Source organism: Pan paniscus, chromosome X, assembly GCF_029289425.2.
Source record: "Pan paniscus chromosome X, NHGRI_mPanPan1-v2.0_pri, whole genome shotgun sequence".
In the NCBI taxonomy this organism is placed as follows: domain Eukaryota; kingdom Metazoa; phylum Chordata; class Mammalia; order Primates; family Hominidae; genus Pan; species Pan paniscus.
Window position 1 is genome coordinate 43,352,616 of NC_073272.2, and position 27,647 is coordinate 43,380,262.

The 27,647-nt window shown below is 40.2% G+C and overlaps 2 protein-coding genes across 21 annotated transcripts in view; one reads left to right on the forward strand and one right to left on the reverse strand.

Annotated features, from left to right (window-relative positions):
• The window catches only part of CASK (calcium/calmodulin dependent serine protein kinase), a 407,307-nt gene that overhangs the window by 186,451 nt on the left and 193,209 nt on the right, over positions 1–27,647 (reverse strand). The gene's annotated exons all lie outside the window — the stretch shown is intronic.
• Positions 21,287–22,367, forward strand: GPR82 (G protein-coupled receptor 82). The gene has a single exon (XM_055106631.2). It carries the CDS (start codon positions 21,287–21,289, stop codon positions 22,295–22,297), a length of 1,011 nt encoding a protein of 336 aa, XP_054962606.1. The 3' UTR covers positions 22,298–22,367.

Below are 27,647 nucleotides of genomic sequence, written 5' to 3' on the forward strand. Positions count from 1 at the left end.
CACGCAAATGTGGTATATTTTGAAATTTTGTCCAACAGCAAATTTCTAAACCAAAAGTTCTTAATGCCTTCCATTAATACTGCTGGCATAGCTATTATAGGCCCTTTGCAGACAGTTCCTTCCTACATTTCCTGCCTTGTCCTGTGTGCCATTACTTATTGAGACTTTCTAGCACCCCGGCACCCCTCCCCGTGGTCTGCTTTTTTCCTTTCCTGTACTCAGCAGCACCTCTCTCTTCCCCAATTCAGTTTGTCTCTTTGTTTTCCTAGTTTCTCTTTTAATGGCCTTTCTCACAATTTGGTGCCCTCTTCTCTTGGGTCCTCTGAACTGTCAGAAGATGAAATACTTCATATTTGTGTGGAAATTCAGTTTGTTCTCAAAAGAAAAACGCTGTTTCCTCTACATGAAAAACAACTTTCAGCTGGCTGCAAAGGGAACTGGTGAGGTTTGCATGCATGTTCATATTCAGTTCCCCTTTGTGGCTAGTGAAACTTGAAAAACACAGGAACACACAGGGTCAGCTCTTGTGGGGACTGATTACAGGGTTCCAAAAAGATGTGGCAAGTAGGGAGAGGATGCAGCTAAGTAAGTGAATGCAAGTCTCATGGCCCAGTAGTTTGACATTTATGATCCTGAAAATAACGAAACCTTGAATAATGGTAGGAGGGAATAAGCATGGTAGGAGGGAAAGCTACCCCACCACGCTAGACTAATCATCTTTCTACATCCTTTTAAGCTCTGGTATTGAAGATGTCAATGAACTTATCCAGCTCTCAGGATCAAACTAGCTATTGGGAAGCAAGAGCAACAGACTTTTCTTCTGGTTTTACTGAAAAGTTAGATTAATATTCTGGAAAGAGAAGGTAAAGGGAGAGGATTTATAGAAGATAAAAAGCACAAAGGAAATATCATGGATTCATGGCATATTATATATACATATACACATATACTTTTTTTTAGAGACACAGTCCCACTCTGTCACCTAGGCTGGAGTGCAGTGGCACGATCATAGTTCACTGTAGCCTCAAACTCCTGGGCTCAAGCGATTTTCCTGCCTCAGTCTCCCACGTAGTAGGGACCACAGGCAAGTGCCACTGTACCCAGCTGGATTCATGGCACACTGAATATACCTTTTAATACAAGAAACAACCAAAACAACATGACAGCTCCAAGACCAAAGTGGGACAGGGTGGGTATCTCTCACAAAGCAAAATTTCCTTTTCTTTTAGGAATATTACCCAGGAAACTATGAACTCTGAGATACACATACTATAGTAATCCCTAAAGAAAGAGCCAATTCACTGCATTTCAAGGAGAAAATATAACAAGTCTAGTTAGAACATTAAAGTTGAAAGCACATCCAAGGAAATGTGTTAGATTAAAAATTGCCCCCAATTCCTGGCCACTCTTCTCATCCAGAGGTGGAGTCTACTTTCCCAGTTGAATCTGGGCAGGTATTAAGACTTGCTTTGACCAATAAAATGTGGTAGACATTGTACGACATTTGAATAAGGCCTTAAGAGACCTTGCAGCTTCCAGTTTTGCCCTCTTGGAACCTGAGACCATCACATTGTAAAGAAGCCCAGGATGAAAGATCACATGGAGAGAGGGGCACAGCCTGCTCAACTCTTCCAGGTGATGCTCCAGACACGTGAGTGAGGCCATGTTGAACCAGCTAGCCTCAGCTGAGCTGACAGATGACTAAGCTGCATGAATGACCACCAGGTGAGACAAACAGAACTACCCAGCTGAGTCTAGAACAAATTGCAGAATTGAGAGTGAATCAATGGTTCTTGTGTTAAGCCACCAAGTCTAGGGGTAGTTAAGTATGCAGCAATAGATAAATGATGCATAAAAAATATAAATGAAGAATATGTGTAGCACTGATTTCTAAAAAGATGACAATAAACATAGTAATTTAACAAAAAAGACAATGCCTTGAGTTATTTTACTTGAAAGCTTTGTGTGTGTGCATGAGAGAGCGAGAGAGAGAAAGAGAGAGAGACAGAATGTATCTTCCAAACCAATGAAGGGCAGGGAGTAGTGGAGCTGCTGAAGATTTAGTAACAAACCACTTGTTCTAGGAGATAAAAACAAGTACATGCTCCCCCTGATGAAGAGAGCTGAATAAAGAGGGAATGGTTATTATAAGCTATCTCTTCACTTTGGGAGGCCGAGGTTGGTGGATCACGAAGTCAGGAGATCGAGACCATCCTGGCCAATATGGTGAAATCCTGTCTCTACTAAAAATACAAAAATTAGCTAGGCGTGGTGGCGCGTGCCTGTAATCCCAGCTACTCGGGAGGCTGAGGCAGGATAATCTCTTGAACCAGGGAGTTGGAGGTTGCAGTGAGCCAAGATCGCGCCACTGCAGTCCAGCCTGGCGACAGAGCGAGACTCCATCTCAAAAAAAAAAAAAAAAAAAAAAAAATTATCACTTAAGTGGAAGGGATATGTAGCGTAAGTTGTTACACTGACAGGAGGAAGTGACTATAGTCGAGGATAGAGGTGATTTCTCCTATACTGTCTTCATTAGGTGAAAATACTTTAAATTACATTTATTAATAGACATAACATGTTTTTATTACAAGCTTTTCAGTGTCATTTGACTTTTAAAACTATGTCCATCAATTTCTATGATTAAAAAAAGTTAAAGAAAAACTAAAAGATACAGTAATAAAAACTTTCACATACTAAAATGTAAGACTTTCTTTCTACCACTAGGATAACTGTAGTTGTGAATACTTTACAAAAGTAACTCTTGTGATAATCACTAGTACAAAACAAAACAAAAACTATCCCTAAAGGACATACCCTATTAAGGGCAGATGAGTGGCACTGGGCTTTCATCTTAAGGACAGAAATCCATTGTCTATACAATTACTTTTTTTCTATCATGTGTAAAGTGGTTTTCAGCTACTAAAAGAAATTTATTGTTGTATTAGAGCTTCAAAAAATCCCCAAACTTTTCTATTGCTTTATGTTTCTAGCTGGAAAATAGTGCAATGTGGGCAGTTTATGCGTCAGCAAAAGTGGTTTAACTAGGGCTGGTAATATATTGCCCTCTGCTGGCCAAGGCACTATTAAAAAAGTGACCCTCTTAAAGACTTTTTTCAGTGTTATTATAAAATTTAACGCAGGTTTCTTCTTTCCAGTTTTTTTTTTCTCCAGATATTTCTGGAACTCTAGAGAACTTATACTTCCCAGTTCAATACTTTATTTGTAGGTTTATTAAAACCATACATTTTTAGGCTGGCTTTTGATAGAGGAAAGGGAAGAAGAGGCAACATGAAAATATTAGAAACTATGCCACATACAGTGCTGTTTGAGAAATAATATAAAACAACAAGACTTGTTTAGAGTGATGTCTTAAAAGGACTACTTCAAATGTAATACATCCATTCACCAAAAGATGTCTTAAAAGGACTACTTCAAATCTAATATATCCATTCACCAAAAGATTACCAAGATGCCATCACCAAGGAAACAGCTGATTTAGGCAAGAAGAGAATCATCGAAGAATGCTAAAATCCAGTGGGTGAAAGGGAAACACAGTATATTCATAGAGTCTTAAAATATGACCTTCAGATTACTTATCAATTACAATGAAAACAGGGTACCTTTACAGTGGAGAGTTGGCAGGAGTTAATAAATCTCGAGATTGAAAATTGGAAACAAGTACATAAATGAGATATATTTTTGGTCATTGGGGATAGCTTGTCTCCTTATTTAAAGCAATAAACTAGATTCTATTGAGTATTACCATATATTATGAGAGTCCATATAAAACAGTAAAGAATGTGGGCTCTAAAGTCAGACTATCTGGGTTCAAATCTAGACCTTATAATATAGCAGTTTTATCACTGTAGGCAAGTTATCCTCTGTGGACCCACATCCATCATCTAGAAAGTGACAGTAATAATAGAATCTATCTCAGAGATATTTCTAAAATTATATGAATATATATATAAAAGCAGATCAGTGGCTGTCACTTATTATTATTAATTTTCTAAATGTGGTTCTCAGAGAAACCTGTGACTTTCATGCTTGGGGCGCTTAAGAGAAAATGAATACAGACACTAATGGGTATAGGAGGGAAGACGAGATATTCAATTCTTCTTTCTCTTCCCTTGACATCTATCTCTTTTTTTCCCCTTGATTAAGGACAGGAAGTTACATGCAGCAGGGGACTTCACCTTAAGACAATTGTATCTAGAAATTCAAAAGAAGTGATTGGTAATAAAATGGCCAGGAAACCTTGGTCCTAGAAAGAGACAGTGAAGTGGAGAATTCTGGGCACTGATATATGATGCCTTTTAAATTCGCTAAATCTCACTGCAATCCAAGTCACTGTTTCCCAGGGTATAGATTTTGTGTGTTTGTGTGTGTGTGTGTGTGTGTGTGTGTGTGTTTTGTACCTGGGGTGATACAGTGGAACAGCATTATTTTTGGAATTCTATCCTCAACTGCTTCATTCTTAGAAATCTTTATCTACTTTTGGCTTTTTAAAGAATCTACAGAAAAGAATGGTTAGTTCTGAAGCATAATATGAACCAAGTTTGACTGATTTGAAGATGTCAAAATTCAAAATTTGTCCCTCAAAGATATTTTTGCCTCATGTAATTCAATGCTAAAGTTTCTCCCCTATTCTAAACCTGCTAATTTCGTGTCTGCTTTTCAACTACCACCCCTGAAATGATTCCAATTCTTATGACTGCCACTGAAGTCGCTAGAGTTTCTATGCTGTGCATTCCTAAAAGACAATGTTTAGCCAGCACACTCAAGCTTATATGAAAAGCCAAAAGCCAAAGCTGAAGGATAGTGAAACTTTGATGATCAGGTCTGTGATACTATAAAATATATATTTGGTCTTCAACCCTCTTTCCAGGCATACAACTGCTAAAATCCTTAGAAACTCCAGAATGATGTCTTTTTGTATGCTAATGGTTGACTGATGGCTGGAACCCTTAGGTAGTTTCAGGATGAGGCTGGTAGCCTTGAAAGACTAGGCAGGATTAGAGGGTTGGGACATTAAGCCCCATCCCCAACCTCCAAGGAGGGGAGAGGGGCTGAAGGTTAAATTAATCTCCAATGGCCAATCGTTTAACCAATCATGCCTACATAATGAAGCCTCCATAAAACCCCAAAAGGACAGTGTTCGGAGAGTTTCTGGATAGCTGAACTTGTGAAGTTTCCCGGATGGTGGTGCCTCTGTCCAGAGAGGACAGGAAAGCTCCGTGCCCCAGCATTATGCATCTTTTCATCTGTATCCTTTATAATAAACGGGTATATGTAACTGGTTCCCTGAGTTCTGTGAGGCGCTCTAGCAAATTAATTGGGCCCAAAGAGGGAGCCGTGGGATCCCTGATTTATAGCTAGTCAGTCAGAAGCATAGGTGACACAGCCTGGGGCTAGCCATTGGCATCTAAAGGTGGGGGCCAGTCTTGGGGACTAAGCCCTCAACCTGTGGAATCTGATGCTATCTCTAGGTACATAGTGTCAGAACATAACTGAATTAGAGGACACCTAGCTGGTGTCCACTGCAGAATTGCTTGCTTGCTTGTTGGCTGGGGAGAAATCCCCACACATTTGGTCACAGAAATCATCTTGAAAGAGTAGAAAAGTACTTTGTGAGTTTTGTTTTCTTTCCAAACTATGAATTGGTTTCAATGAGGTAGGGTTTGCTAGAATGGACTTGGCTCACAGAAACATGTGGTTTGGGAAGAGAAAGAATGAAAGTGACAGCAGCAGGAGGCAGACAAAATGCCTAGACAGATAGGGGCGAGTCCTCAGTGAAACCGACCTTCAAGCTGAAGACAGTTTAAAGCCTACCTACATGTCCCGGGTAAATCCATGGACTGGATTGAGAACTTGTCTTCCTGTTTGGTGCGCTTTCCTCTGATTGATCCCCGCCCCTCACCTATTTTACATATACCTACCCTTCCCTAATTGGTTTTCTACACTGTTGTGCCCACCTTTGAGTGGTGTCTTCGCTTTAACCTTTTCTGCATACTCACAAACCAATCAGCACACACGCCCCATTCTGAATCCGTAAAATACCATGGACCCAGCCACACTGAGAGAGACAAACCACCCGACTGCAGGGGTGGGGGGGCCACCCCTGTGTCCCCTCTCTGCTGAAAGCTGTTCTGCTGCTCAATAAAATTCTTCCCTACCCATCCTCCCCCTTCAAATTGTCAGCGTATCCTCATTCTTCGTGGATGAGGACAGGAGCTTGGGAACTGCTGGACGCAGGTACAAGCCATAGCACAGGTGGGGTGAGTGGGCCTGACGCCTCAGCAGGCCCATGGCCAAGCAAAGGCCAGGTAGGGGGGCGTTGCTGGCCGTGGAGGTCCCTGATTGGCAAAGTGGCCAAGAAAAATCCTGCGTCAAAAAGGTGGGAGATGAGGAATCTTTGATTCCTGGGTGGCCATGTGGTTTCCCACTGTTTTGAGCTGCAGCTGTGCTGCAATCAGCTACTAAAGGTAAAAGTTACTGGTGGAATTCAGAGATGGATGCAACTCCCGGGGAGTTGGTTCACTGGTTGCATGAGGGTATGCAGACTAATATGAAAAAGTGAAATACTAAATTCTTTGGTGTTTATCTCTAATAGCTAAATGAAATTAAAGGAGAATGCTAGGTTAGACTTTGTCTGTCTGAGCCCAGGCCACTAGCCTCAAAGCTGACCCCCAAGGAAAAATTATGCAAGGACAATGAAGTACCTTTACGATTGAAACTGCCTTTGCAAAACTGTAACTAAGGAAATTATGACAGTGAAAAATATCAGACCTAACCAACTCCATCTTGCTTCTAACCTCTAAACTGTCCTTGTCCATTACTGGGCATAGACCAAACTAGCCTTGGGAAGGAATTTAATTTATAGTTTAAATAATAGCCCTTCCCAAAAGCTAAACTGTTCTTGTAAAACGAATGAAAGGCCACCAGCCACCAAGTACGGATGAGAGGGGCTGGAATTCTAAATGTTACCAGCCATTATTCTGGAGGTCATAAGATTTGCAACTTACATCACTATCGTGAACCTAAGATTGGCCTTTTGAGATATATTTTCAGGTATTTGCATTTCTAACAACTGGATGGCCCCACCTGGACCTGCCAACCAGTTCTGTGGCCCCCTACCCAGGAACTGAATCAGCATGAGAGGACAGCTTTGACTCCCTATGATTTCATTCCAGAGCCAACCAATCAGCACTCCTGATTCACAGGCCCACTACCCACCAAATTATCCTTAAAATCTCTGATCCCCGAGTCTTCTGGGAGACTGATGTGAGTAATAATAAAACTCCGCTCTCCCGCACGGCTGGTTCTGTGTGAATTACTTTTTTTCTATTGCAATTTCCCTGTATTGATAAATCAGCTCTATCTAGACAGCGGGCAAGATGAACCCGCTGGACAGTTACACAACCTGTGGTTATCAGGAAGGGTAGTCAATGTGGGGAAAGGGTAAAACTGATAAACTATTGAAACTGGAGGGTATACTGTGAAGGAACTGTCAGAGCAGTTTCTTTGGTTTTAAGTGCTCAAGAGTGGAAGAGCATGTTTGGTTGAGGTAGGACCTGCAGTTCATTACTGAACAATCACAGATGGAAAGGTAGATTTCCAGACACACAGGAGGTTATTTCCAAGGGAATGGCCAGCGTGGTGGACTGGACCTGTTTACCCTGAGAAGGGGACTGTCCAATTTCACCTATAAATGCCAAGTGGTGTACCCTGAAGCAGCAGCTCATTTGCTTCCTATGTAGACCATGTGGGACTGGCTTTATGATGACTGAATATGCCTATTACCCAGGTCATGACAAATGCTGTGGCTAAGGGAGCCTCTTTTGTATGGGTACCAATGAAAACATGAGCGAAATTAACAAGAGACTGGGGAAAGGCAGAGGGGAGAGTCACAGGACTCATCCCAGGAAGGTGGAAAGTTTAAATGGTTATTGAGAAATAAGGTGAACGAAGAAAACATTGATGGGGTGAAACTAAGAGGAAAAAGAAAGGAGAGTCATGGGACTCATCTAAGCAGGATAGAGTCTTTAGAGGGCTATTAAAAAATGGGATGAATAAAGTGGAAATTGATGGGGTTAAAACAAAGGTCATCACTATAGAAGGTTGGTAGGGAGATTCTGCTGTTCTCCTAACGGTAAGGGGTTCCAAACAGGTTTGGTGTATTTATCCCAGTTAGGAGAAATTGAAAAAATGAGAGGAAGAGATTACAATGAGAAAGCTGACCAACAATTACTTGGAGCAGTGTTGAGGCAGGTTAATCAAGACAAAGATTGACAAAAGGGCCAAGGTCCCTTGGCTCAACCCTCTGCTGGGGATTCAAAGCTTTTTTCTAAGGAGAAAATGGTAAAATGGTCTGGGAGTGAAGAAGAGAAATTCTGGGACTGGGACAGAAAGTAAGGGTTGGTAGGAATACGAGATTTAGAATGTTTATAAACAGGCTTTATGTAAAGAAGTTATGTCTCCTTTACCTGAATGTTTGATGGAACTGGATATTATGTCTGGGTGGGGAACACTTCCCCTACCTAGTACTGTAAACTCAAAACCTGTTGGTAAAGTCGTAATAGAGGCTACAGTTAGGAAAGTAAGCATTGAGAAAATTAAGGTAAGTTGGTACATTTGAACACACTTTACATGAAGTGGTTGTATCTCTTTCACTTGACTGTATTATGGGGATATTGTGTCTGACTGGGGAATGTTTCTCTTACCTTGTATTGTAAAACACCCTTGTAGCAATATTAATTGAACATGCTAAATGGGAAACCAGTAAGATTACCCAAGCCCACAATCTGTAGAATAGAAGCTGGAATATCAGTAGGGACAAATTCTCCATTTGCTACCCCTTTGTGAGCGTTTACTGGGGCTTACTCAGAAGTCTGTGAGCATCTCCCAGTGACAACTACTGGGACTTTGCAGTAGAGAATTTCCACTTGGGGGTATTTACTACCTTGCTATGGGACATTAACTGAAGTTAACCCCTATGACTGAGGGACATAAAATGATCTTGACACCTGAAATACCCATGCTTTCTCACATGATGTCAGAGAAACATTCAAATGGGGATGGCAGTGCCCAGAACACTTCCATAATAAAATGGAAATGGTTTATACAGGAGCATCCTCCCTGGGAAGTGCAAAGAGGAAATACTCTCATGCAGGGAGCCTCTTTTCCCCTAGGACTGACTCTGGAACTGTGTGAGGAACTGCGGGATTCTACTGACACTTGGACAGGGCCCCGTGAACAGCTCTCAACTGACCAACAAAGAGTTGCTTGGTGTGTAAATGACAGTTCCAAGGTGAACAATCTTGTTTGGAAGGATGCCACTCTTGATCAAAGAAGGTAAGACCAAATTAGCTTGGTGGCTGAATTGCATTCTGAAGAAATGAACAATAGCAAAAGCCCCTGCATTTGATTTTTTTACTGACTCAGTGGCCTGGCCACATGGTCAGGCAGAAGGGCAGTGGAAACCTGGCCTATTTATTAAAGGGATGCCCATATGGAGAATGGCCCTATGGAAATTTGAGGAGTGCATTAAAGTAGAACATGTCAATGCCCATCAGAAGAGCTCCTTTCTTGGCTGGACATGGTGGCTCATGCCTGTAATCCCAGCGCTTTGGGAGGCCAAGGTGGGTGGATCACCTGAGGTAAGGAGTTTGAGACCACCCTGGCCGACATGGCGAAACCCCGTCTCTACTAAAAATACAAAATAATTAGCTGGGCATGGTGGTGCGCACAAGTAGTAATCCCAGCTACTTGGGAGGCTGAGGCAAGAGAATCACTTGAACCCAGGAGGCGGAGGTTGCAGCGAGCCGAGATTGCACCATCGCACTCCAGCCCAGGAGACAAGAGCAAAACTCTGACTTGAAAAAAAAAAAAAAAAAAAAGATCCTGGTTCAGAAAGTGATTGATATCACAAGCAGACAACCCTGGGTGCTTCCTTGAAGTGGCCACCTGGGTCCATGAAATGAGTGGATAAATGGGTACTGCAACAGTGCAGAGATAGGCTGCATTTAGACATGTTTCTTTTGCACCATCTTAGGCACAAAATGCCAATAAAAACTGTTCTGTCTGCCAGCAAAAGAGACAGACATTGCCCATGGCTGTGGGGCAGATTTTCCTGGTGGGAAAGCCCTGAACAAGCTGGCAAGTGAGGCTGATGCTGGTAGCCCTGGGAGGCCACAAATGGGTTTTGACAGGAGTAGACACTGATTCTGGACTGGGCTTTGCTTGCCCGGTGGAAGATGTGAATGATGAGAATACCATAAAAAAGCCAGAACAGAAGATATTGCACATATTTGGAGAGCTGAACACCATTTCTTCAGGCCAAAGAACACACGGTACAGCCCATAATGTTCCAGCAGTGGGCAGAGATATTCTTCTCAGAGTAATAGTTTGCTCAGAGTGCCATAAAAGCTAGAGCAGAAGATATTGCACAGATTTGGATGGCTGTCACTTCTTCAGACCCAGGAACACATTATATAGCCTATAATGTTCAGCAATGGGCAGACAGATGTCTTCCTCAGAGTAACAGTTTGATAGAGAGTGGAACAGGCAATGAAAACACTGGTTGTCTAAAACAGAGGGAGATGAAAGCACGAAGAGCTGCCTTATTTGCCTTCGCAAGTGTGTGCTCACATTCAACATGAGTGGGGCTAAGGGAATTTCCCCACTCAGTAGATTTCTCCACTTTTCTGAGGTATCCGGGAAGAGGAGGTGTGGAAGGATGCTGGTATGACTATGCATTTCTTGCTAAGGGAGGAGTACATTGGTATAATGATCACTCTTTATTTTTCTTTCCCACATCAACTCAACTTTTTTTTTTACATTTCCCCTACCTGATGCATTGGTCCTAGGACCAGGGCTGCAACTACAAGTGCTGGAAGCAGGGGCAATTCCTAAGTAAGAAACTGCAACTATGTTTTTAAACTTTGAGTCAGAATTCCTAAGGGTCTGATTGTGGGGTGGACTCCTAAGGGGTGGCTTGTGCCTTATCCCATCTGGCAAAATTGGGGCTAACAATAAATGCAGCTATACTCCCTGGTGGTAAAAACAGCCCACTCATTCTGCTGTGCCTATGGGACCTTACCCTATCTGAATGTCAGATACAATCAGTTTCTCTTCAAAAGTTTGGCATGTTAACTCCCTTGTTCTTTGTTCTCAATCTCAACTTCCTTGTTCTTCATGTCTCCTTGCCCCTGACTGAAGTAAACAACCTTCCCACCAGTCTATAGTCCACAGCTGTTTCTTGCTCGTTGCCCTTAGTCACTCTGCAAATTACCTCTCCTGCCATAACAGCTCTTACCCCCAAAACTGCCCTTCCCGCCAGTGTAACCCCCTCCCTGCACACTTCAAATTAGCCAACCAAGACCAGTTTCGATTGTGTGGTCCAGCTCCATCCAATGGAGACAGGACACAGTAGTAGAAACTCATTGCATTAGGAATAAAAACCCCTGCTTTCCTTTGTTCTGTGTGCTCTCGCCATTGCTCCACCCGTGAGACGCACCCTTCTATAGAAGTTAATTTGCCTTGCTGAGAAAACTTTTTGCGGGAGTGCTGATTCGATTCTTCTTTGTGGCACCGCAAATTTATTTCTAACATGAATGGGAGTGGACTGAGGGGGCAGCACTTGCTAGACTAGCATTGTTGCCTGCAATCTAGATAAGCACAGTGGCTGATTCTATTGTCCCATCCAAAGGTGGAGAAGTTTGGGAGTTTATAGAGATAAGGAAAAATAGTAGTGAGAGTAAAGAATAAATGGGTTATGAAATGAAAGAAACCCAGTATTATATTAATACCTTGAAAGAGGCTTAGAGCAAGAAATGATATCTGTCTCCTAGCTTAATTATACCAGCTGCTGTAAAGGGTGAAGCTATATGTTTGCTGAGAGCACTCTGACAAGACTGAATGGAAGCCTGCAAACCTGAGTGGCCTCGCCTTGGGAGACATTCATATAATATGATGGGCTGGACTGATTATTACTGATTGAATGAGATTCTAGTAATTTGGCGGTATCTTTCGAGTTGTACATCCTTTTGATGTGAGGGATCCAAGACAGAGGGTGGACTGGATACTATGAAATATATATTTGGTCTTTCGTCTGTTGTCTGGCATACAACCCCTAAAATCCTCAAAAACTCCAAAGTGATGTCTTTTTGTATGCTAATGAGGTGACTGCGGTCTGGCAGCTCCTAGGTAGCTTCAGGATGGGGCTGGTCATAGGAAAGACCAAGGCAGGATGACAAGGTTGGAACATTTAGCCCTACTCCCAACCCTCCAGAGAGGGGAGAGGGGCTGAAGGTTGAGGTAATCAACAGTAGCCAGTGCTTTAATCAATCATGGCTGTGTAAGGAAGTCCCCATAAAACCCCAAAATGACAGGGTTCAAGGAGCTTCTGGATAGCTGTACATGTGGAGGTTCCTGGAGGGTGACACGCCCAGGAGGGCATGGAAGCTCCGCATCCCTCTCTTCTCCCACACCTCACTGTATGCATCTCTTCAACTGTATCCTTTGTAATATACTTTATAATAAATCGGTAAACGTATTTCCCTGAATTCTGTGAGCTGCTCTAGCAAATTAATTGGACCCAAAGAGGGGCTGTGGGATCTTTGATTTATAGCCTGTCGGTCAGAAGCACAGGTGAAACAACCTGGGGCTTGCCATTGGCATCTGAAGGTAGGAAGAAGTCTTGGGGACTCAGCCTTCAACCTGTGGGATCTGACGCTATCTCCAGGTAGATAGTGTCAGAATAGAACTGAATTAGAGGACACACAGCTGGTGTCCACTGAATTGCTTGCTTGCTTGTTCATTGGGAGAAATCCCCACACATTTGGTCACAGAGGTCATCTGTTTAGACTCTTGTTGAATGAGAGAATAGAAAAAGCACTTTGGGTTTGTGTGTGATTTTTTTTCTTTTTTCTACCCTCAATTGGCATTGTTACCGATCATGGGTTCTTGGACTCTCAATGCAATAGAAATTGATATGAGGCCAAAAGCGCTTTCATAGACAAAGCTTCACTGGAGCTTATGCCCAAACAAAAGGGAGGCAGCACAAGAGAGAGAGAATTCCCGGGCTTCCTCCTGAAAAGAGTCATAGGGCTTTCTTATTAGGCAAAGTGCAGGAACTGGTAACAGGGGAAGGGTATGCAGGCTGGGCTGAGCAAAGCAGGTCAGCAGATCTGGTTGCTATGGTTATCTTGAGTAATGGGCCACCTGGTGGTGTGGCCTGTGGCAACAAGGCTGTAAATCAATTGTTCAGCATTCCTTCCTGAGGCAATCTTAGTTATCTCATAAGGCCAATTCCTGGAATTCTTTAAGAACTATTAGCATTTGAGGTAGTGGTGTGGGTTTTGTGATCAATGGGAGTGCTCTAGTGGAGGTGGGCTGAAGCCAAGCCTGTCTCTACTCTTTCTCAGTGTCAATGAAGTGGGGTTTGCTGGAATGGCCCTGGTTCAGGTTCATGGAAACATGTGGTTTGGTAAGACAAAGGATGAAAGGGTTGGGAGATGAGGAACCTTTAATTCCTGGGTGGTCACCCACAGTTTGGACCAGCAGCTGTGCTGCAATCGGTTACTGAAGGTGAAGTTACTAGCGGAATTTAGAGATGGATCCAACTCCTGGGGAGTTGGTTCACTGGATGCACAAGGAAATGCAAACTAATAAGAAAATGCCCTTTGAGTTTGTGTATGTGTTTTTCAACTCACCAAGTCCATTTCTGTTTTGTCATTAGTCTTTTCTTAAAAGCGTTTGAAATGCTTGTTCCCCGGTACCATAAAGAAATACCACTTGAACATAAATTTAATTTACTCAGCAAGGCCATTTTTACTTCCTGCAGAAAGGGTACACTCGCCAGCAGTTTTGCCACAAGAGCACACTGAACAAAGGAGACAGGGTCATTTATAAGCTGACGTGTCCACCCTACTGCTGTGTCCGGTTTCCATTGGCTGGAACGGGACCTCACATTCTGTATTTGTCCCGATTGGCTAGCAACTTAGAACTTTTTAAAAAAGGCAAAGGCAGAGGAGAACAAAGGAAGGAGGAAGTAACTTGTGGAATGCTGAGAAAAGTAAAAACCTTCAAATAAGGAAGAGGAACAGGCTATGACCCAATGCTTGCTTGCACCAGTATAAGCATGCCAGGGCAAATATTGAGGCTAAATTGTGGGAGCTAAGAACATAAAGTACATTGATTTCTTTATCACGGCTAGCAGATATTTAAGAATGTTAGCACAGGTCTTTGAATAAATTTCACTTCTAAGAGAAGTTACTATTTATTCCTAATTAAATGGGGAGGAAAGTCTTCGAAGAGGAACCTCTGCTTTACTTTTTACAAAAGCTGATAACTTTTCTGTGTTATTATAAATTTACAAACTTCAGACTGTATTTTCTGCTGTTTTTAAAAGTAATTCTTGAGAGAAACGCTCCCATTGCTTGCTGAGAAACCAGCTCTTCAGAACAAGGAGAGGTTTTTCTTCACACTCTGATTAAGGGTGGGACACCCACGATCAGAGCTGCTTGTGGCAGGCGGTGAGGGCCTGAGAACAGTGTGACTGGAAACAAGGCTGTGGCCAGACACCACTTCCTGGAGAGGGCAGGGGGCTCAGTGAGCCTTGAACAAACCATAGCTTTGAGTAACTGCACTGTGCCTCACTCCTCCTAAAGATAACCACTGGCTTGGGTGTATGTTGAACTGGACAAGGCTTACTTACCACTGCCCCTGATTTAAAGAAATACTTATCTTTTGAATATGATATTCTAATGTGTACTAAATTAGTCATGTCTTCTCTTTCTGCATACCAGCCTCCCAATGCCCTGAGCTCCTGATTGGTTAGTTAGAGTACTTAAAAGGCCAATTGCAGCCAGTTTAAACACTAGTTTGGATAGCCTAAAATAATTTCTAGATGAAGCACATGGCTTCAGGAATGACTAAGCTGTCCTGTGTCCTCTGGGTTCTGGCTTTGAGGGAAATTGATAAGGGACCCTAATTCTAACCCCAACAATCCATGTGAGTCAGGAAAGCTCTCATGTCCCCCTGCTATGTATAGCCCACCATGGATTGCCAAAATAAATGTCCACATGCCTGCCCTTTGATCATGGTATCTCCTCTGCCAGGTAAGTATGTGCCTGCCCTTTGAAACACTCTCACTGAACCACTCCAAATGAATTTTGGGGCCAGATTAAAAAACACACTTGATACACAAATCCATCTCAAAAGCAGGAAAATTAATACAAGACAGAACTTCAATTGTAGGACATAACTCTAACACCTCAAGGAAGTAAATCCTAAGGGTGACAGCAGAACACTTAGGAGATCAATATTTGGCAGATGATACAGGAATCAACTAGAACTGTTAGGCCAAGAGCATTTGGACTTGGACAATAGAAGGGGAATCTTGAAGAGACGGATGGGCAAGATGAATGAGAACCAAAGAAAACTACTGGTGATTTGAATGAGAAAAGTCCAAAGGGGCCACTTTTACAGAATACTTGTAACATACTTTATTAATCTAGTATTCCCTGACATTTACTCTTTTTACCAATTGTAACAATATTTCCTAATTTCTTAGAAGAATGAAAATAAAATTTACATATATTTCAATTGGGGAACTCAAAATCACTGAATCCTAAAGAATTTATACTGCCATTGTTGGAATAATAGTTTGCTTAACAAAGTCCAGAGTTTTCAAAGATAGAAAAAAACTGGACTTGATTTCTTCCATGGTCAGTTTCTGCTACCTCAAGTCTAGAACAGGATACACAAATACATAAATCAGAACAGGAAACCCTATCTGAACAAAGTTAAAAATACTTAAAACATGACCCTATTGTGAGTACCATAAGGTACCCTTATTGACCTGCTAGAACAACCAATAATTTCTTTCTAAGGCAGAGAATGAGGTCATTTTAAAGCTAATTTACTAATTGTATTCCTCTAGGCAAGCTATTTAACCTCTTTGAGCCTCAATTTCCTCCCGTGTAAAATGGGACTCCCACCACACATCTCTAGGGTTCTTAGGCATAAAATGCTCTGTCCCATACCTGGCACAAAACTGTCACTTACTAGGTTATGTTCTCCTCTCTTTCCTTCCATTTGCTTTCACAAAGCCTTTCAGAACCACTTTGAGTCACTGTTTCTGCCCTTCTCTAATTCACAGAGCATTTGAAATCTGTATCACATATCACATATTAATCTAAATTCTTGGCTTGCTTGTGGAATCCGCTCAATTTCCAGAGACCCTCAATTAGCTTGTGACTAAACATCCTACTTCTGTGACCTCCACATGCTGCTAGGAACATAGTAGAAACTCCAATAAATATTTGTTGAATGAATTACACTGTTTAACAAAAATAGACCTAAAAACCAAAATAGTGTAAGAACTGGCAAAACTTACACCTATCCAGGTATGCTTGTCCAATAAACAACCAGTAGACTGACAACGGTTTTTAAGCAGTACTTCTGACTCTTCCTTTGTTTCAATGGTTTATTGACATCTGTGATAGCCAGTTTCCAAGATGGCTCCCAGTGATCATCACCTCCTGATATTTACCCGTACCACACTGATGCACGGCTGGCTCTGTGTGACCAATAGAATACTGCAGAAGTGACACTGTTGACTTCAGAGGCTAGATCACAAAAAGGCACTGCAGCTATGGACTTGTTCTTGAATTAGTTGCTTTGAGGTGAGCCAATCACCATCCTGTGAGGACAGATGGCTGTGTGACCTTGGGCAACTTATGAGATCTTTCTGAGTTTCAGTTTTCCTCACCTTTAAAATGAGACATTTCACAGGGTGTTGTGAAAATCAAATAAGACTTGGATGTAAGGCACATAGCGAGATATCTGGCACATAGTAAGCTCTCATGAAATGTGGCTAATGAATGATGGTAGTGATAGTAGAAGCTGTAGTACCAGCAATTGATTAGATGTGAGATGTGAAAGAAAGAGGAATTAAGGATGATTCCTAAGTTTTTGGCTTGAATAACTGAAGGAGTGATGGTATCATTTACTGAGTTTGGAGACAATGGAGGAAAACAACAGCGTTCTTTTTTCGGACCAAAGACGCTTATGCCTGAACAGATAATATTACAACTATCTTTCAATCACTTAGAAATAGCATTCCATTTCTGTTCTTCTCTAAATTAATTAAAACTGTTTTTTTGTTCTATGTAATTCCTTCCTGGAACATGATACATTACTGAAGTAAAAGTGATGGGAATTCTAAAAGCCAAACTACTCTGTAATGAACGGCCATGTAACCCTGGATGAGTCACTGTTCTTAAGTAAATGGTGGCAAGGCAAAGATGAACAGCAGCAGAACACAATCTGGACACTTTAGGCAGTTCTCACTTTTGTTTTGGAGAGAAATATTAGCAAACATCATAGAGAATTTATGAAATAAACATGAAATAAGGTAAGCATAGGGGGTTTATGAGAAATGGCAAGGTACTTCTGTAAATTTTAAGTGAAGATTTACTGATAACTAAAATGCTCAGGTTTGATGAAATTAGATTTCTGTTCTCTTTTTCAGACTCCCACTGGTTTAACTACTCAAGGATGAGAGGGAGTGCTTGATGCAAGTCTTCCTCCCCAGATGTACACACTTAGCTTTCATTTAGTTAGTAGGTCACAGACTGATTCGACAATCCTGAACAAAAAAATTGGTTTCACAATTCTATTTTTTATTTTTAAAATTTTTATTGTTTTAGACTAGTCATGGTTTCACAATTCTTTATAACTATTCATTTGATCTGAGGCATACTTGGCACTTCCCAGGATTTGCCAAATCCATTATGAAATGCCCCAGTGTATTATGTTGACAAATGGAGATAGTGCAGGGCAATTAGAAACAGAGTGGGTTAACTCATTAGTAACCAAACTGGGACCCAATCCTGGGTGCAGTCTGTGCTTACAGTGAGTTCCTCTGGGCCTCAGCTTCTTCAACTTTAAAACAAAGGGTCTCAGTCCACAGATGATCATGAAGTTCTATTTTAGCTCTATAATATTTGATTCTAGTAAGTTATAAGAAAACTTTGAGTTTTGTTTCTATTTTTGATAAAGATGGATTGCAAATAAGCCATCCACAAACAATTTTACAGACGAGTTTGCACCAATATTTGTATTGGGTTACTACAGAGTGGCTCCTTCTATCACTGTGTCATGTAAAACTGGCCATGGGGGATTAAACCTGTGAACTTAACTTCAGTCAATCATGCAAACAAAGGTTACTGGAGTGTAACTAGTTCATGAAATAATCATAAGGAAGTATAATATGTATATTGTTCACCAACTTCCTCCCACTACAGAAATAGAGAAATGAGGGTTTTTTGAGGAGGCAGTTGCCACATTGACCATAACTATTGAATTTCTTCAATATTCTGTTTAATTTCCCCTTTTCCTCCCACTGTAGTTGGTGTCATGCAAGAATCTATTCACACTGACTAAAGATATTGGAAGAGTGAAGATCAGAGAATTTTAAGTCTGAAATTTGGCATCACTGCCCTGAACAATATAACCTTAGTTGGCATAAACTACTCATACAGGTAAGAGTGATTATTATTCATTTTTCGCTTAAAAATTAAACTCTATAAAAATAAACAGGACCTAATGGTTTAAATGTTGAAAGCTGATCATTAAGAAAGGCAGTCAGCATATTAACTATGTAGACAGTCATTAGTAACTGAAGTTAAGAGTTGTAGAACTTTTTTCATTTGTCAAATTAGCAGAGACAAAATGTATGCATGAGTGACTTGAGATAGACATTCTCCTGAGGGGAATATAGACTTAGAGACATTTTCTGGAGACCAGTTTTGCATCTGTAACATGTAATTTTTATTTGATTTCTTAACAGTACTTTCCAAATTTTGGAAAATAGTTATCTAGTAGTTTTATGATCCAAGTTTATTTTTGAAGGAGATGTACATAGTAGATACAAGTTTGGGAAGGTAAAGATGGTGACCTAGTTGTTGACTGCTACACTGAGAGTCCTATAGAGACTCAACTTCTGTCTGATAAAGCTAGCCTCTGCAGAAGTCTATGTCCCTTTTGTTTGGAAGCATTTAATATTCATACAGAAGCACCATTACCTTTGCAGTTTTTAGTATACTATGCATTATCTGCACAAGGTAGGAGCTACTGCTTTCTTTAACAGCATCATAAAAGGAAGCTCCAATCCTTATGTAAAATCAAAACCTACTGTGAGCAGATAATTTTTTCTTAAATAAACTGGCTCATTTCACTGTCTGACTGATTTTTGAACTGGTGAAGTTACAGATTAGGTTTTATATATTTATACCAGGGTCTACACTAACTGAAACCAGATTATAATTCATCAGGTTGCACTAGATTCAGATACAAACTTACAATGAAGCATATGGACTGTTTTCTAAATAAAAATAGCAAAGAAATAAAATTATAAAGACAATGGTAAACATTAATTAAGAATCTTGTTATTTAAACCCACAGACACTGCACAGTCCTCAAGTCTTCAAGACTTTGGGTGTGGATTGGCTTAAAAAGTTATTATAAAATTATAATATCATATTTGAAAAAAAAACCCAATTTCTGTAATCCAAGATGCAGAAAATAAATCAAACCATAATTCTGAAGGGGGTAGAGAGTAAAATTGCCCTGAGGGGCTGGGGGCATATAAGAATTTCAAAGGGCTGTGTATGGTACAGTTTTTATGTTTATCAAAAGAGAACACGATTAAAAAGAAGATTGAGAAACCTTGCTCTAGATCATGAAAGAGTGGAGAATGTGGTGCTCAGAAGGCTATGGTGAAGAACACAGAGAATATGGCACATTCTGAATAGAGATCATGGTTCTTATTTGACCAGAATCCAGTAACTTTTGTTATTCTCACCTGAAAGAAGTGAGGAAATAAGGAGAAAAATAAGAATAAAAGCAGTTTGTATATGATTCTTCAGCACTTCATGTGTACCCTTTGAAGCGAGAAAGATTTAAATATAAGACAGAAAAAAGTAAAAACCAGCATTTATGTTGTGATTAAAACATCATATCCTTTAAAAAAAATCCTCTGAAAAACTCAGATACCAAATTACACACAAGGACACTCTAACCAACAAGCATAGCAGCTACAGTTTTTTTTTGTTTGTTTTTGAGACAGGGTCTCTTTCTGTTACCCAGCCTGGAGTGCAGTAGAATGATCATAGCTCACTGCAGCCTTGAACTCCTAGGCTCAACTGATCCTCAAACCTCAGCCTCCCAAGTAGCTGGGACTCCAGGCACATGCCAGGATGCCTGGCTAATTTTTTTGTAGAGACATGGTTTCACCATGTTGCCCAGGCTGGCCTTGGCCTCCCAAAGTGCTGGGATAACAGGCATGAGCCACCATACCCGGTCTAGTTTTTGTATTTTTTATAGAGACAGGGTCTCGCTATGTTGTCCAGGGTGTTCTTGAAATCCTGGTCTCAAGCACTCCTCCCACCTTAGCCTCCCAAAGTGCTGAGATTACAGGTGCAGAGCCACCACATCTGGCTGTAACTACAGTTTTGGCATACATGTGTAAACTTTTATTGAAGTATGACAGTTTAACATTAAATATTTGAAAGGACATTTTAAATATTCTTTGGTAATGACCCTGGGATTTTGGAGTCTGTCCTTGGTTGCTACACTTCTGTTCAATTCAGGATCTTGCCTGAATTTTTGTTCATGTGGAATTGAGTTAACTTCTGAAATATGAAAAGAGACTCTTCTAATAGTATTAGGTTATAAAGGAGTGTTTTAGCCTAGCCACAAAAAGACACCATTTTGAAAACTATATATAAGTAAGGTGGTAATTAAAAACCAGTCAACTCTCTATTATTGTGGCCACAAAATACTTCTGTAATACTTTGGCCAACATGAATTGGTTACATGTGCCTTAACATTTTTAAAATTATATTTCTAGGAAAAATCAATCATCACTTACAAATTGTTTTACAATCTAAGAACTATACATTTCTCTAAGTAAAATTATAAATCCCAGGCATGTAACTATTCACATCAAATTTTGTTTTTCAGACAAAGGCATTATCCATCACAATAAGTAACCTTTTGTCTTTATTTCAACCGGACAATCGTGATTGGAAAAGGTAAGAAGCCATCTATACTTTCCCGTTCCATCCAATACATTTTTGTTACTATTTTATTTAATTCAATGTTTTTTTTTAAAAAACCTATTCAGCTTAAATACTGTACCAAAAATAATTTTAATATTAAATATCTGCAATTCTATTCTAGCTCCTGTGACAAAATTCAAGAAAACCTGACATAAATGAACAACAACACAACATGTATTCAACCATCTATGATCTCTTCCATGGCTTTACCAATCATTTACATCCTCCTTTGTATTGTTGGTGTTTTTGGAAACACTCTCTCTCAATGGATATTTTTAACAAAAATAGGTAAAAAAACATCAACGCACATCTACCTGTCACACCTTGTGACTGCAAACTTACTTGTGTGCAGTGCCATGCCTTTCATGAGTATCTATTTCCTGAAAGGTTTCCAATGGGAATATCAATCTGCTCAATGCAGAGTGGTCAATTTTCTGGGAACTCTATCCATGCATGTAAGTATGTTTGTCAGTCTCTTAATTTTAAGTTGGATTGCCATAAGCCGCTATGCTACCTTAATGCAAAAGGATTCCTCGCAAGAGACTACTTCATGCTATGAGAAAATATTTTATGGCCATTTACTGAAAAAATTTCGCCAGCCCAACTTTGCTAGAAAACTATGCATTTACATATGGGGAGTTGTACTGGGCATAATCATTCCAGTTACCGTATACTACTCAGTCATAGAGGCTACAGAAGGAGAAGAGAGCCTATGCTACAATCGGCAGATGGAACTAGGAGCCATCATCTCTCAGATTGCAGGTCTCATTGGAACCACATTTATTGGATTTTCCTTTTTAGTAGTACTAACATCATACTACTCTTTTGTAAGCCATCTGAGAAAAATAAGAACCTGTACGTCCATTATGGAGAAAGATTTGACTTACAGTTCTGTGAAAAGACATCTTTTGGTCATCCAGATTCTACTAATAGTTTGCTTCCTTCCTTATAGTATTTTTAAACCCATTTTTTATGTTCTACACCAAAGAGATAACTGTCAGCAATTGAATTATTTAATAGAAACAAAAAACATCCTCACCTGTCTTGCTTCGGCCAGAAGTAGCACAGACCCCATTATATTTCTTTTATTAGATAAAACATTCAAGAAGACACTATATAATCTCTTTACAAAGTCTAATTCAGCACATATGCAATCATATGGTTGACTTTTGAATGGAAAACCCCACAATATTAAGAAAAGCATTCATGTGACTTTATTAGGGACACTAAACTACATCATTAACATGTCACAGCTTGGTTGACAATAATCACCAAGAAAATCTCTTTGGTTTTTAAAAATACATAAACATATATTCATAAAACTCAAAAAACAGTTATACTGAACGTTGAGATGGCAGAAACTTTCAGAAGCAAAAATTAAGCATATTGAAAGGATCCCACTCATATGAAACTAACAGGCTGTTTTCTGTTTAAACTCAACTGTGAATGCTTCTGTTCAGAACACGTTATTTCATGACTAGGATAAAGAAGCAAATGGTTTATGACTTGTCTGCTTTCTGGTAGTTAGAATACAAGGGTCAATCTATGGCTAGTGTTTATTGGTAATTTTAAAATCTTTAAAAATAAGTAGCTGGGCACAGTGGCTTAAGCCTGTAATCCCAGCACTTTGGGAGGCTGAGGTGGGTGGATCATTTTGAGGTCAGGAGTTCAAGACCAGCCTGGGCAACATGGTGAAACCCTGTCTCTACTAAAAATACAAAAATCAGCTGGACATGGTGGTGGGCGCCTGTAATCCCAGCTACTCGGGAGGCTGAGGCAGGAGAATCGCTTGAGCCCGGGACGGAGGTTGCAGTGAGCGGAGATCGTGCCACTGCATTACAGCCTGGGAGGCAGCGCGAGACTCTGTCTCATAAAACAAAACAAAAAAATAAAAATAAGTAAAAAAAAAAAAAAAGAAATATCCTCATTCACGTCTTACCTAAATGCATGAATAATACAGTGCAAAAAATCCAAGGTTTTATAAACATATTATTTATTTGAAATTATCTGGCTCATGTTATTGGGGAGAAGCAATATTCATTGACTATATTTTTAAAGCAGATGATACTTACAAAAATGCTTAAATATTTGGATTAGGCTTTGTCAAAGTAAAAAGCTATGTCATTATATGCCCATCTTCATCACATTGTGCATATTTTCTTCTGTATTCAATATAAATAATGTTATTAGTGACAAACAGTACCTGGCAGTTAAATTTTTGTGAAATAAATGAATGAATAATAAGGGAGTGTAATAGTATTGCAGTTAAGAGATTGATCTCTGAAGTTATACTTCTTGGGTTCAATCTGGCTCTACTTTTTATTTAGCTGGACAATCTTAGGCAAATTAACTTATCCTCTGTATGTGTTAATTTCTTCATTTGTAGAGCAGAAAATACTATCTTATTTACAGATCCTATTATTAAATCAGCTGTTACTATTATGAGTAGCTAACGCTTAGTAAGCACTTGCTGTTTGCCAAGCATTCTACTTATATGCTTTACATATATTATTTTAATCACCACAACTCTAAAGTATACTAATTTACTGATGAAAATATTGAAGTGGGCTGGGTGCGGTGGCTCATGCCTGTAATCCCAGCACTCTGGGAGGCCGAGGTGGGCAGATCACCTGAGGTCAGGAGTTCGAGACTAGCCTGGCCAACATGGTGAAACCCACCTCTACTAAAAATACAAAAATTAGCTGGGCGTGGTGGTGCGTGCCTGTAGTCCCAGCTACTCGGGAGGCTGAGGCAGGAGAATCACTTGAACTCAGGAGGCGGAGGTTGCAGTGAGCCAAGATCATGCCATTGCACTCCAGCCTGGGCGACAGAGTGAGACTCTGTCTCAAAAAAAAAAAAAAAAAATATATATATATATATATATATATATGTATGTATGTATATGTGCATAGTTAAGTAAATCACCCCAATTTTTTCTAATATTTAAGTGAACATTTAAAGATAAGCATTTCTTAATGTTAATTTCTTTTCTTCCATGTAATCTTGTCAGTAGACAAATGATGGTGACTATATTCTGTAATAAGTACATATATTATGATTAAAAAAAAAAAGCGTGTTCTATCTGCCCAAAGAGATCATAAGCACTTTGGAGCTATAAACTTCTTGTCTATTTCTACTTCCATGGTACTGGTATTCTCTTCTCAGATAACCAAACAAAAACAGCTGAATAAAATCAACCATTAATAGTAACTTGCCACTTTGTTAGAGACTGCTTAAAGACTCATTTTTTTCTTCACATAGTAATTACTTCAGTGTCCAAAATGAAGTTTAAAGTAAGTTCACATAATCCTTCCAAGGCTTTAATCTCATAGCATGTTTTGTTCCTGAGTTAGAGCTGTAAAAGCAATTCACAGTACATTGCCCAAGAGCCATGTGTTCAAAAATCACCAGAGGTTATTCCAGGGGCAAAACAAACAAACAAACAAAAAACCACACACACACACACACACACACAAAAAAAGTAAATTTTTTTTTTCCTTTTCTACTTTGATGCTTAACTGAGACATGAAAATGTTCTAAGAAAAGTCTGGACACATTCTGGCTTCAAATATTTACAGTGAGTAACAATTCGTTTATAGTAGTAATTGGATTTTTGGCTCATTAATGTGCAGAGACAAAGGAGACTTGGGAACTTGAGGTGACCTCCCTGAATGCTAGCTGTAAATGGAAGTGTCCAATCTAGTGACTTCTAGACATGCAAATCATAGAGTAACTCAAAGTCCATCAGGGAGAGTTCCTGAGATGCACAGATTTCTCCACAGTTACAAAAGTAGTTTTATTCTTTTTATGAGATGGGGTCTCACTCTGTCACCCAAGCTGGAGTGCAGTGGCGTGATCTGGCTCACTGCAACCTCCGCCCCCCCGGGGTCAAGTGATTCTCCTACCTCAGCCTTCTGAATAGCTGGGACCACAGGTGCCCACCATCATGCCCGGCTAATTTTTGTTATTTTTTTGTAGAGACGGGGTTTCGCCATGTTACCCAGGTTGGTCTCGAATTCCTGAGCTCAAGTAATCTGCCCGTCTTGGCCTCCCAAAGTGTTGGGATTACAGGGGCAAGCCATTGTGCCCAGCCTAAGTAGTTTTATTCTTACATGAGTTTTGAGACCAAAACTCATCCGACTAAGACAGTAATGTTTGTTTAACATAAGCTATACTGCATGTAATAATCTCACTGGACTTAGGAGTTTTAAAAAAATACAACTTCCAGTCAGGTACAGTGGCTCATGCCTGTAATCCCAGCACTTCAGGGGGCTGAGGTGGGGGGATCACTTGAGCCCAGGAGTTTGAGACCAGCCTGATCAACATAATGAGACCACGTCTCTACAAAAAATAGAAAAATTAGCTGGACATGGTGGCACATGTCTCTAGTCCTAGCTACTTGGGAGGCTGAGGTGGGAGGATCTGTTGAGCCCAGGAGGTTGAGGCTGAAGTGAGCCATGATTGCGCCACTGCATTCCTGCCTGGGTGACAAAGCGAGACCCTGTCTCAAAAACAAAAACAAAAAACCCAAAAAATACAACTTCTAAAAATAATTATTTAAAAAACAATCACTTTACAGCTCTACCACTACTTTAAACAAAAAATATTTCTAGAGATTCTTACATTTAAAAAGGCAGGAAAAGAGATATGCAATTTCTCTTTAAGTTACTCATTCTGATAAACTCACATTTTAATTTCCTATACTGAAGAATGAACTATATACTCAGCTCATTATCATCATGGATATCTTTACACCATAGATGCTTTCCTAAACAGTTGCTTTTAAATCATGTTGAATTTTTTTATGTAATTGAAGAACTGGCTATTTAATGTCATAGTAAATATTTTACTTAAAATATCACTTCTGTTTTTGGAGACAGGGTCTGTCTCTGTCGTCCAGGCTGGAGTACAGTGGTGATCATAGCTTACTGCAGCTTCAAACTCTTGGGCTCAGGTGATCTCACCACCTCATCAGCCTCCTGAGTAGCTAGGACTACAGGTGTGTGCCATCATGCCTGGCTAATTTTTGTATTTTTTTTTTTTTTTGTAGAGATGTGCTCTTGCTATGTTGCCCAGGCTGGTCTTGAACTCCTGGGCTCAAGCGATCCTCCCGCTTCAGCCTCCCAAAGTGCTGAGATTATAGGTGCAAGCCACTGTGCCTGGTTTTAAAATCACCTTCAAAACTTACCCTATTTTAAAGTTTGGATTTCAAAAAAACAGTGTTTTTAATGTGTCTGTGTGAGTTACAGTCAAACACAAATTTGGGGTTTCAGGAATCTCAAATTTTGACTCAAAGGCCAACAAGATTTTATCTTAAACTGTAGAAAACAGGCATACACATACTCTCATTAAGGCAGCTTTCAAACTATAATCAGGAACACAAACCATTAAGACTAGACAAACAAAATTTAGGATAAACAACTTAACAGGGAAGTAAGTTTCTACTCCCTGGATAGAAGAGGAAGATGGCCCATTCTGTTCAATTTGCTGAGGACTCTAGGCCTATCACTGGCCTTATGCCCTGTCAGGGTGGGAGTTACGGGCAAATCTGGGAAGACAAGGTGAAAGGAAATCCTGCTGGCAAACCACAAAGGGAGAACAGAGGGAACACTGGTAATCTGCTAAGCATAAGCATTTCAATCCAGCAGCCTAATGCCACAAACCTTCCTCTGATGGCCCCTACACTCAAATGGAATTGATAACACTGGGAAGAGTTACTACAGCTATAGTTGCACCTGACAGAAAAACCTCTGGCTATATCACACACGCTACTCCTGGCTCAGAAGGAGAGGAATAGTAAAAGGATTCACTTCTAATAAGCAAAAGAATTTTTTTTTTTTTTTTTTTGAGATGGAGTCTCACGCTGTTGCCCAGGCTGGAGTGCAGTGATACAATCACGGCTCATTACAGCTTCAACCTCCTGGGCTCAAGCAATCCTCCTGCCTCAGCCTCTCGAGTAGCTAGGACCACAGGTGTGTGCCAACACACCTGGCTAATTTTTATTTTTTGATAGAGATAGGGTCTTACTGGCCAGGCGTGGTGGCTCACGAGGTCAGGAGTTCGAGATCAGCCTGGCCAACATGGTGAAACCCTGTCTCTACTAAAAAAAAATATATAAAAAATTAGCCGAGCGTAGTGGCAGGCGCCTGTAATCTCAGCTACTCAGGAGGCTGAGGCAGGAGAATTGCTTGAACGTGGGAGGTGGAGGTTGCAGTGAGCTGAGACCGTGCCACTGCACTCCAACCTGGGCAACAGAGCGAGATTCCATCTCAAAAAAAAAAAAAAAAAAGGAGAGAGAGAGATAGGGTTTTACTATGTTGCTCAGGCTGAGAAACTTAAAACCAAGGAGTTGATTTCTTTTTTTGTAGGAGTAGGCTGGGCAAAGAGAAGTATAGCAGTTAGAAACACAAGATAAATTTATAATAATCATGTAATCCATGAGATCTTCCTAAGTACAATTATTAAAATGCCACATTAAAACTGAACGTGCACATTATGTTAAAAAATCTTATAAAA

Coding starts and splice junctions, on each gene's coding strand:
- GPR82 (XM_055106631.2), top strand. CDS start 21,287: ATGAACAACAACACAACATGTATTCAACCATCTATGATCTCTTCCATG.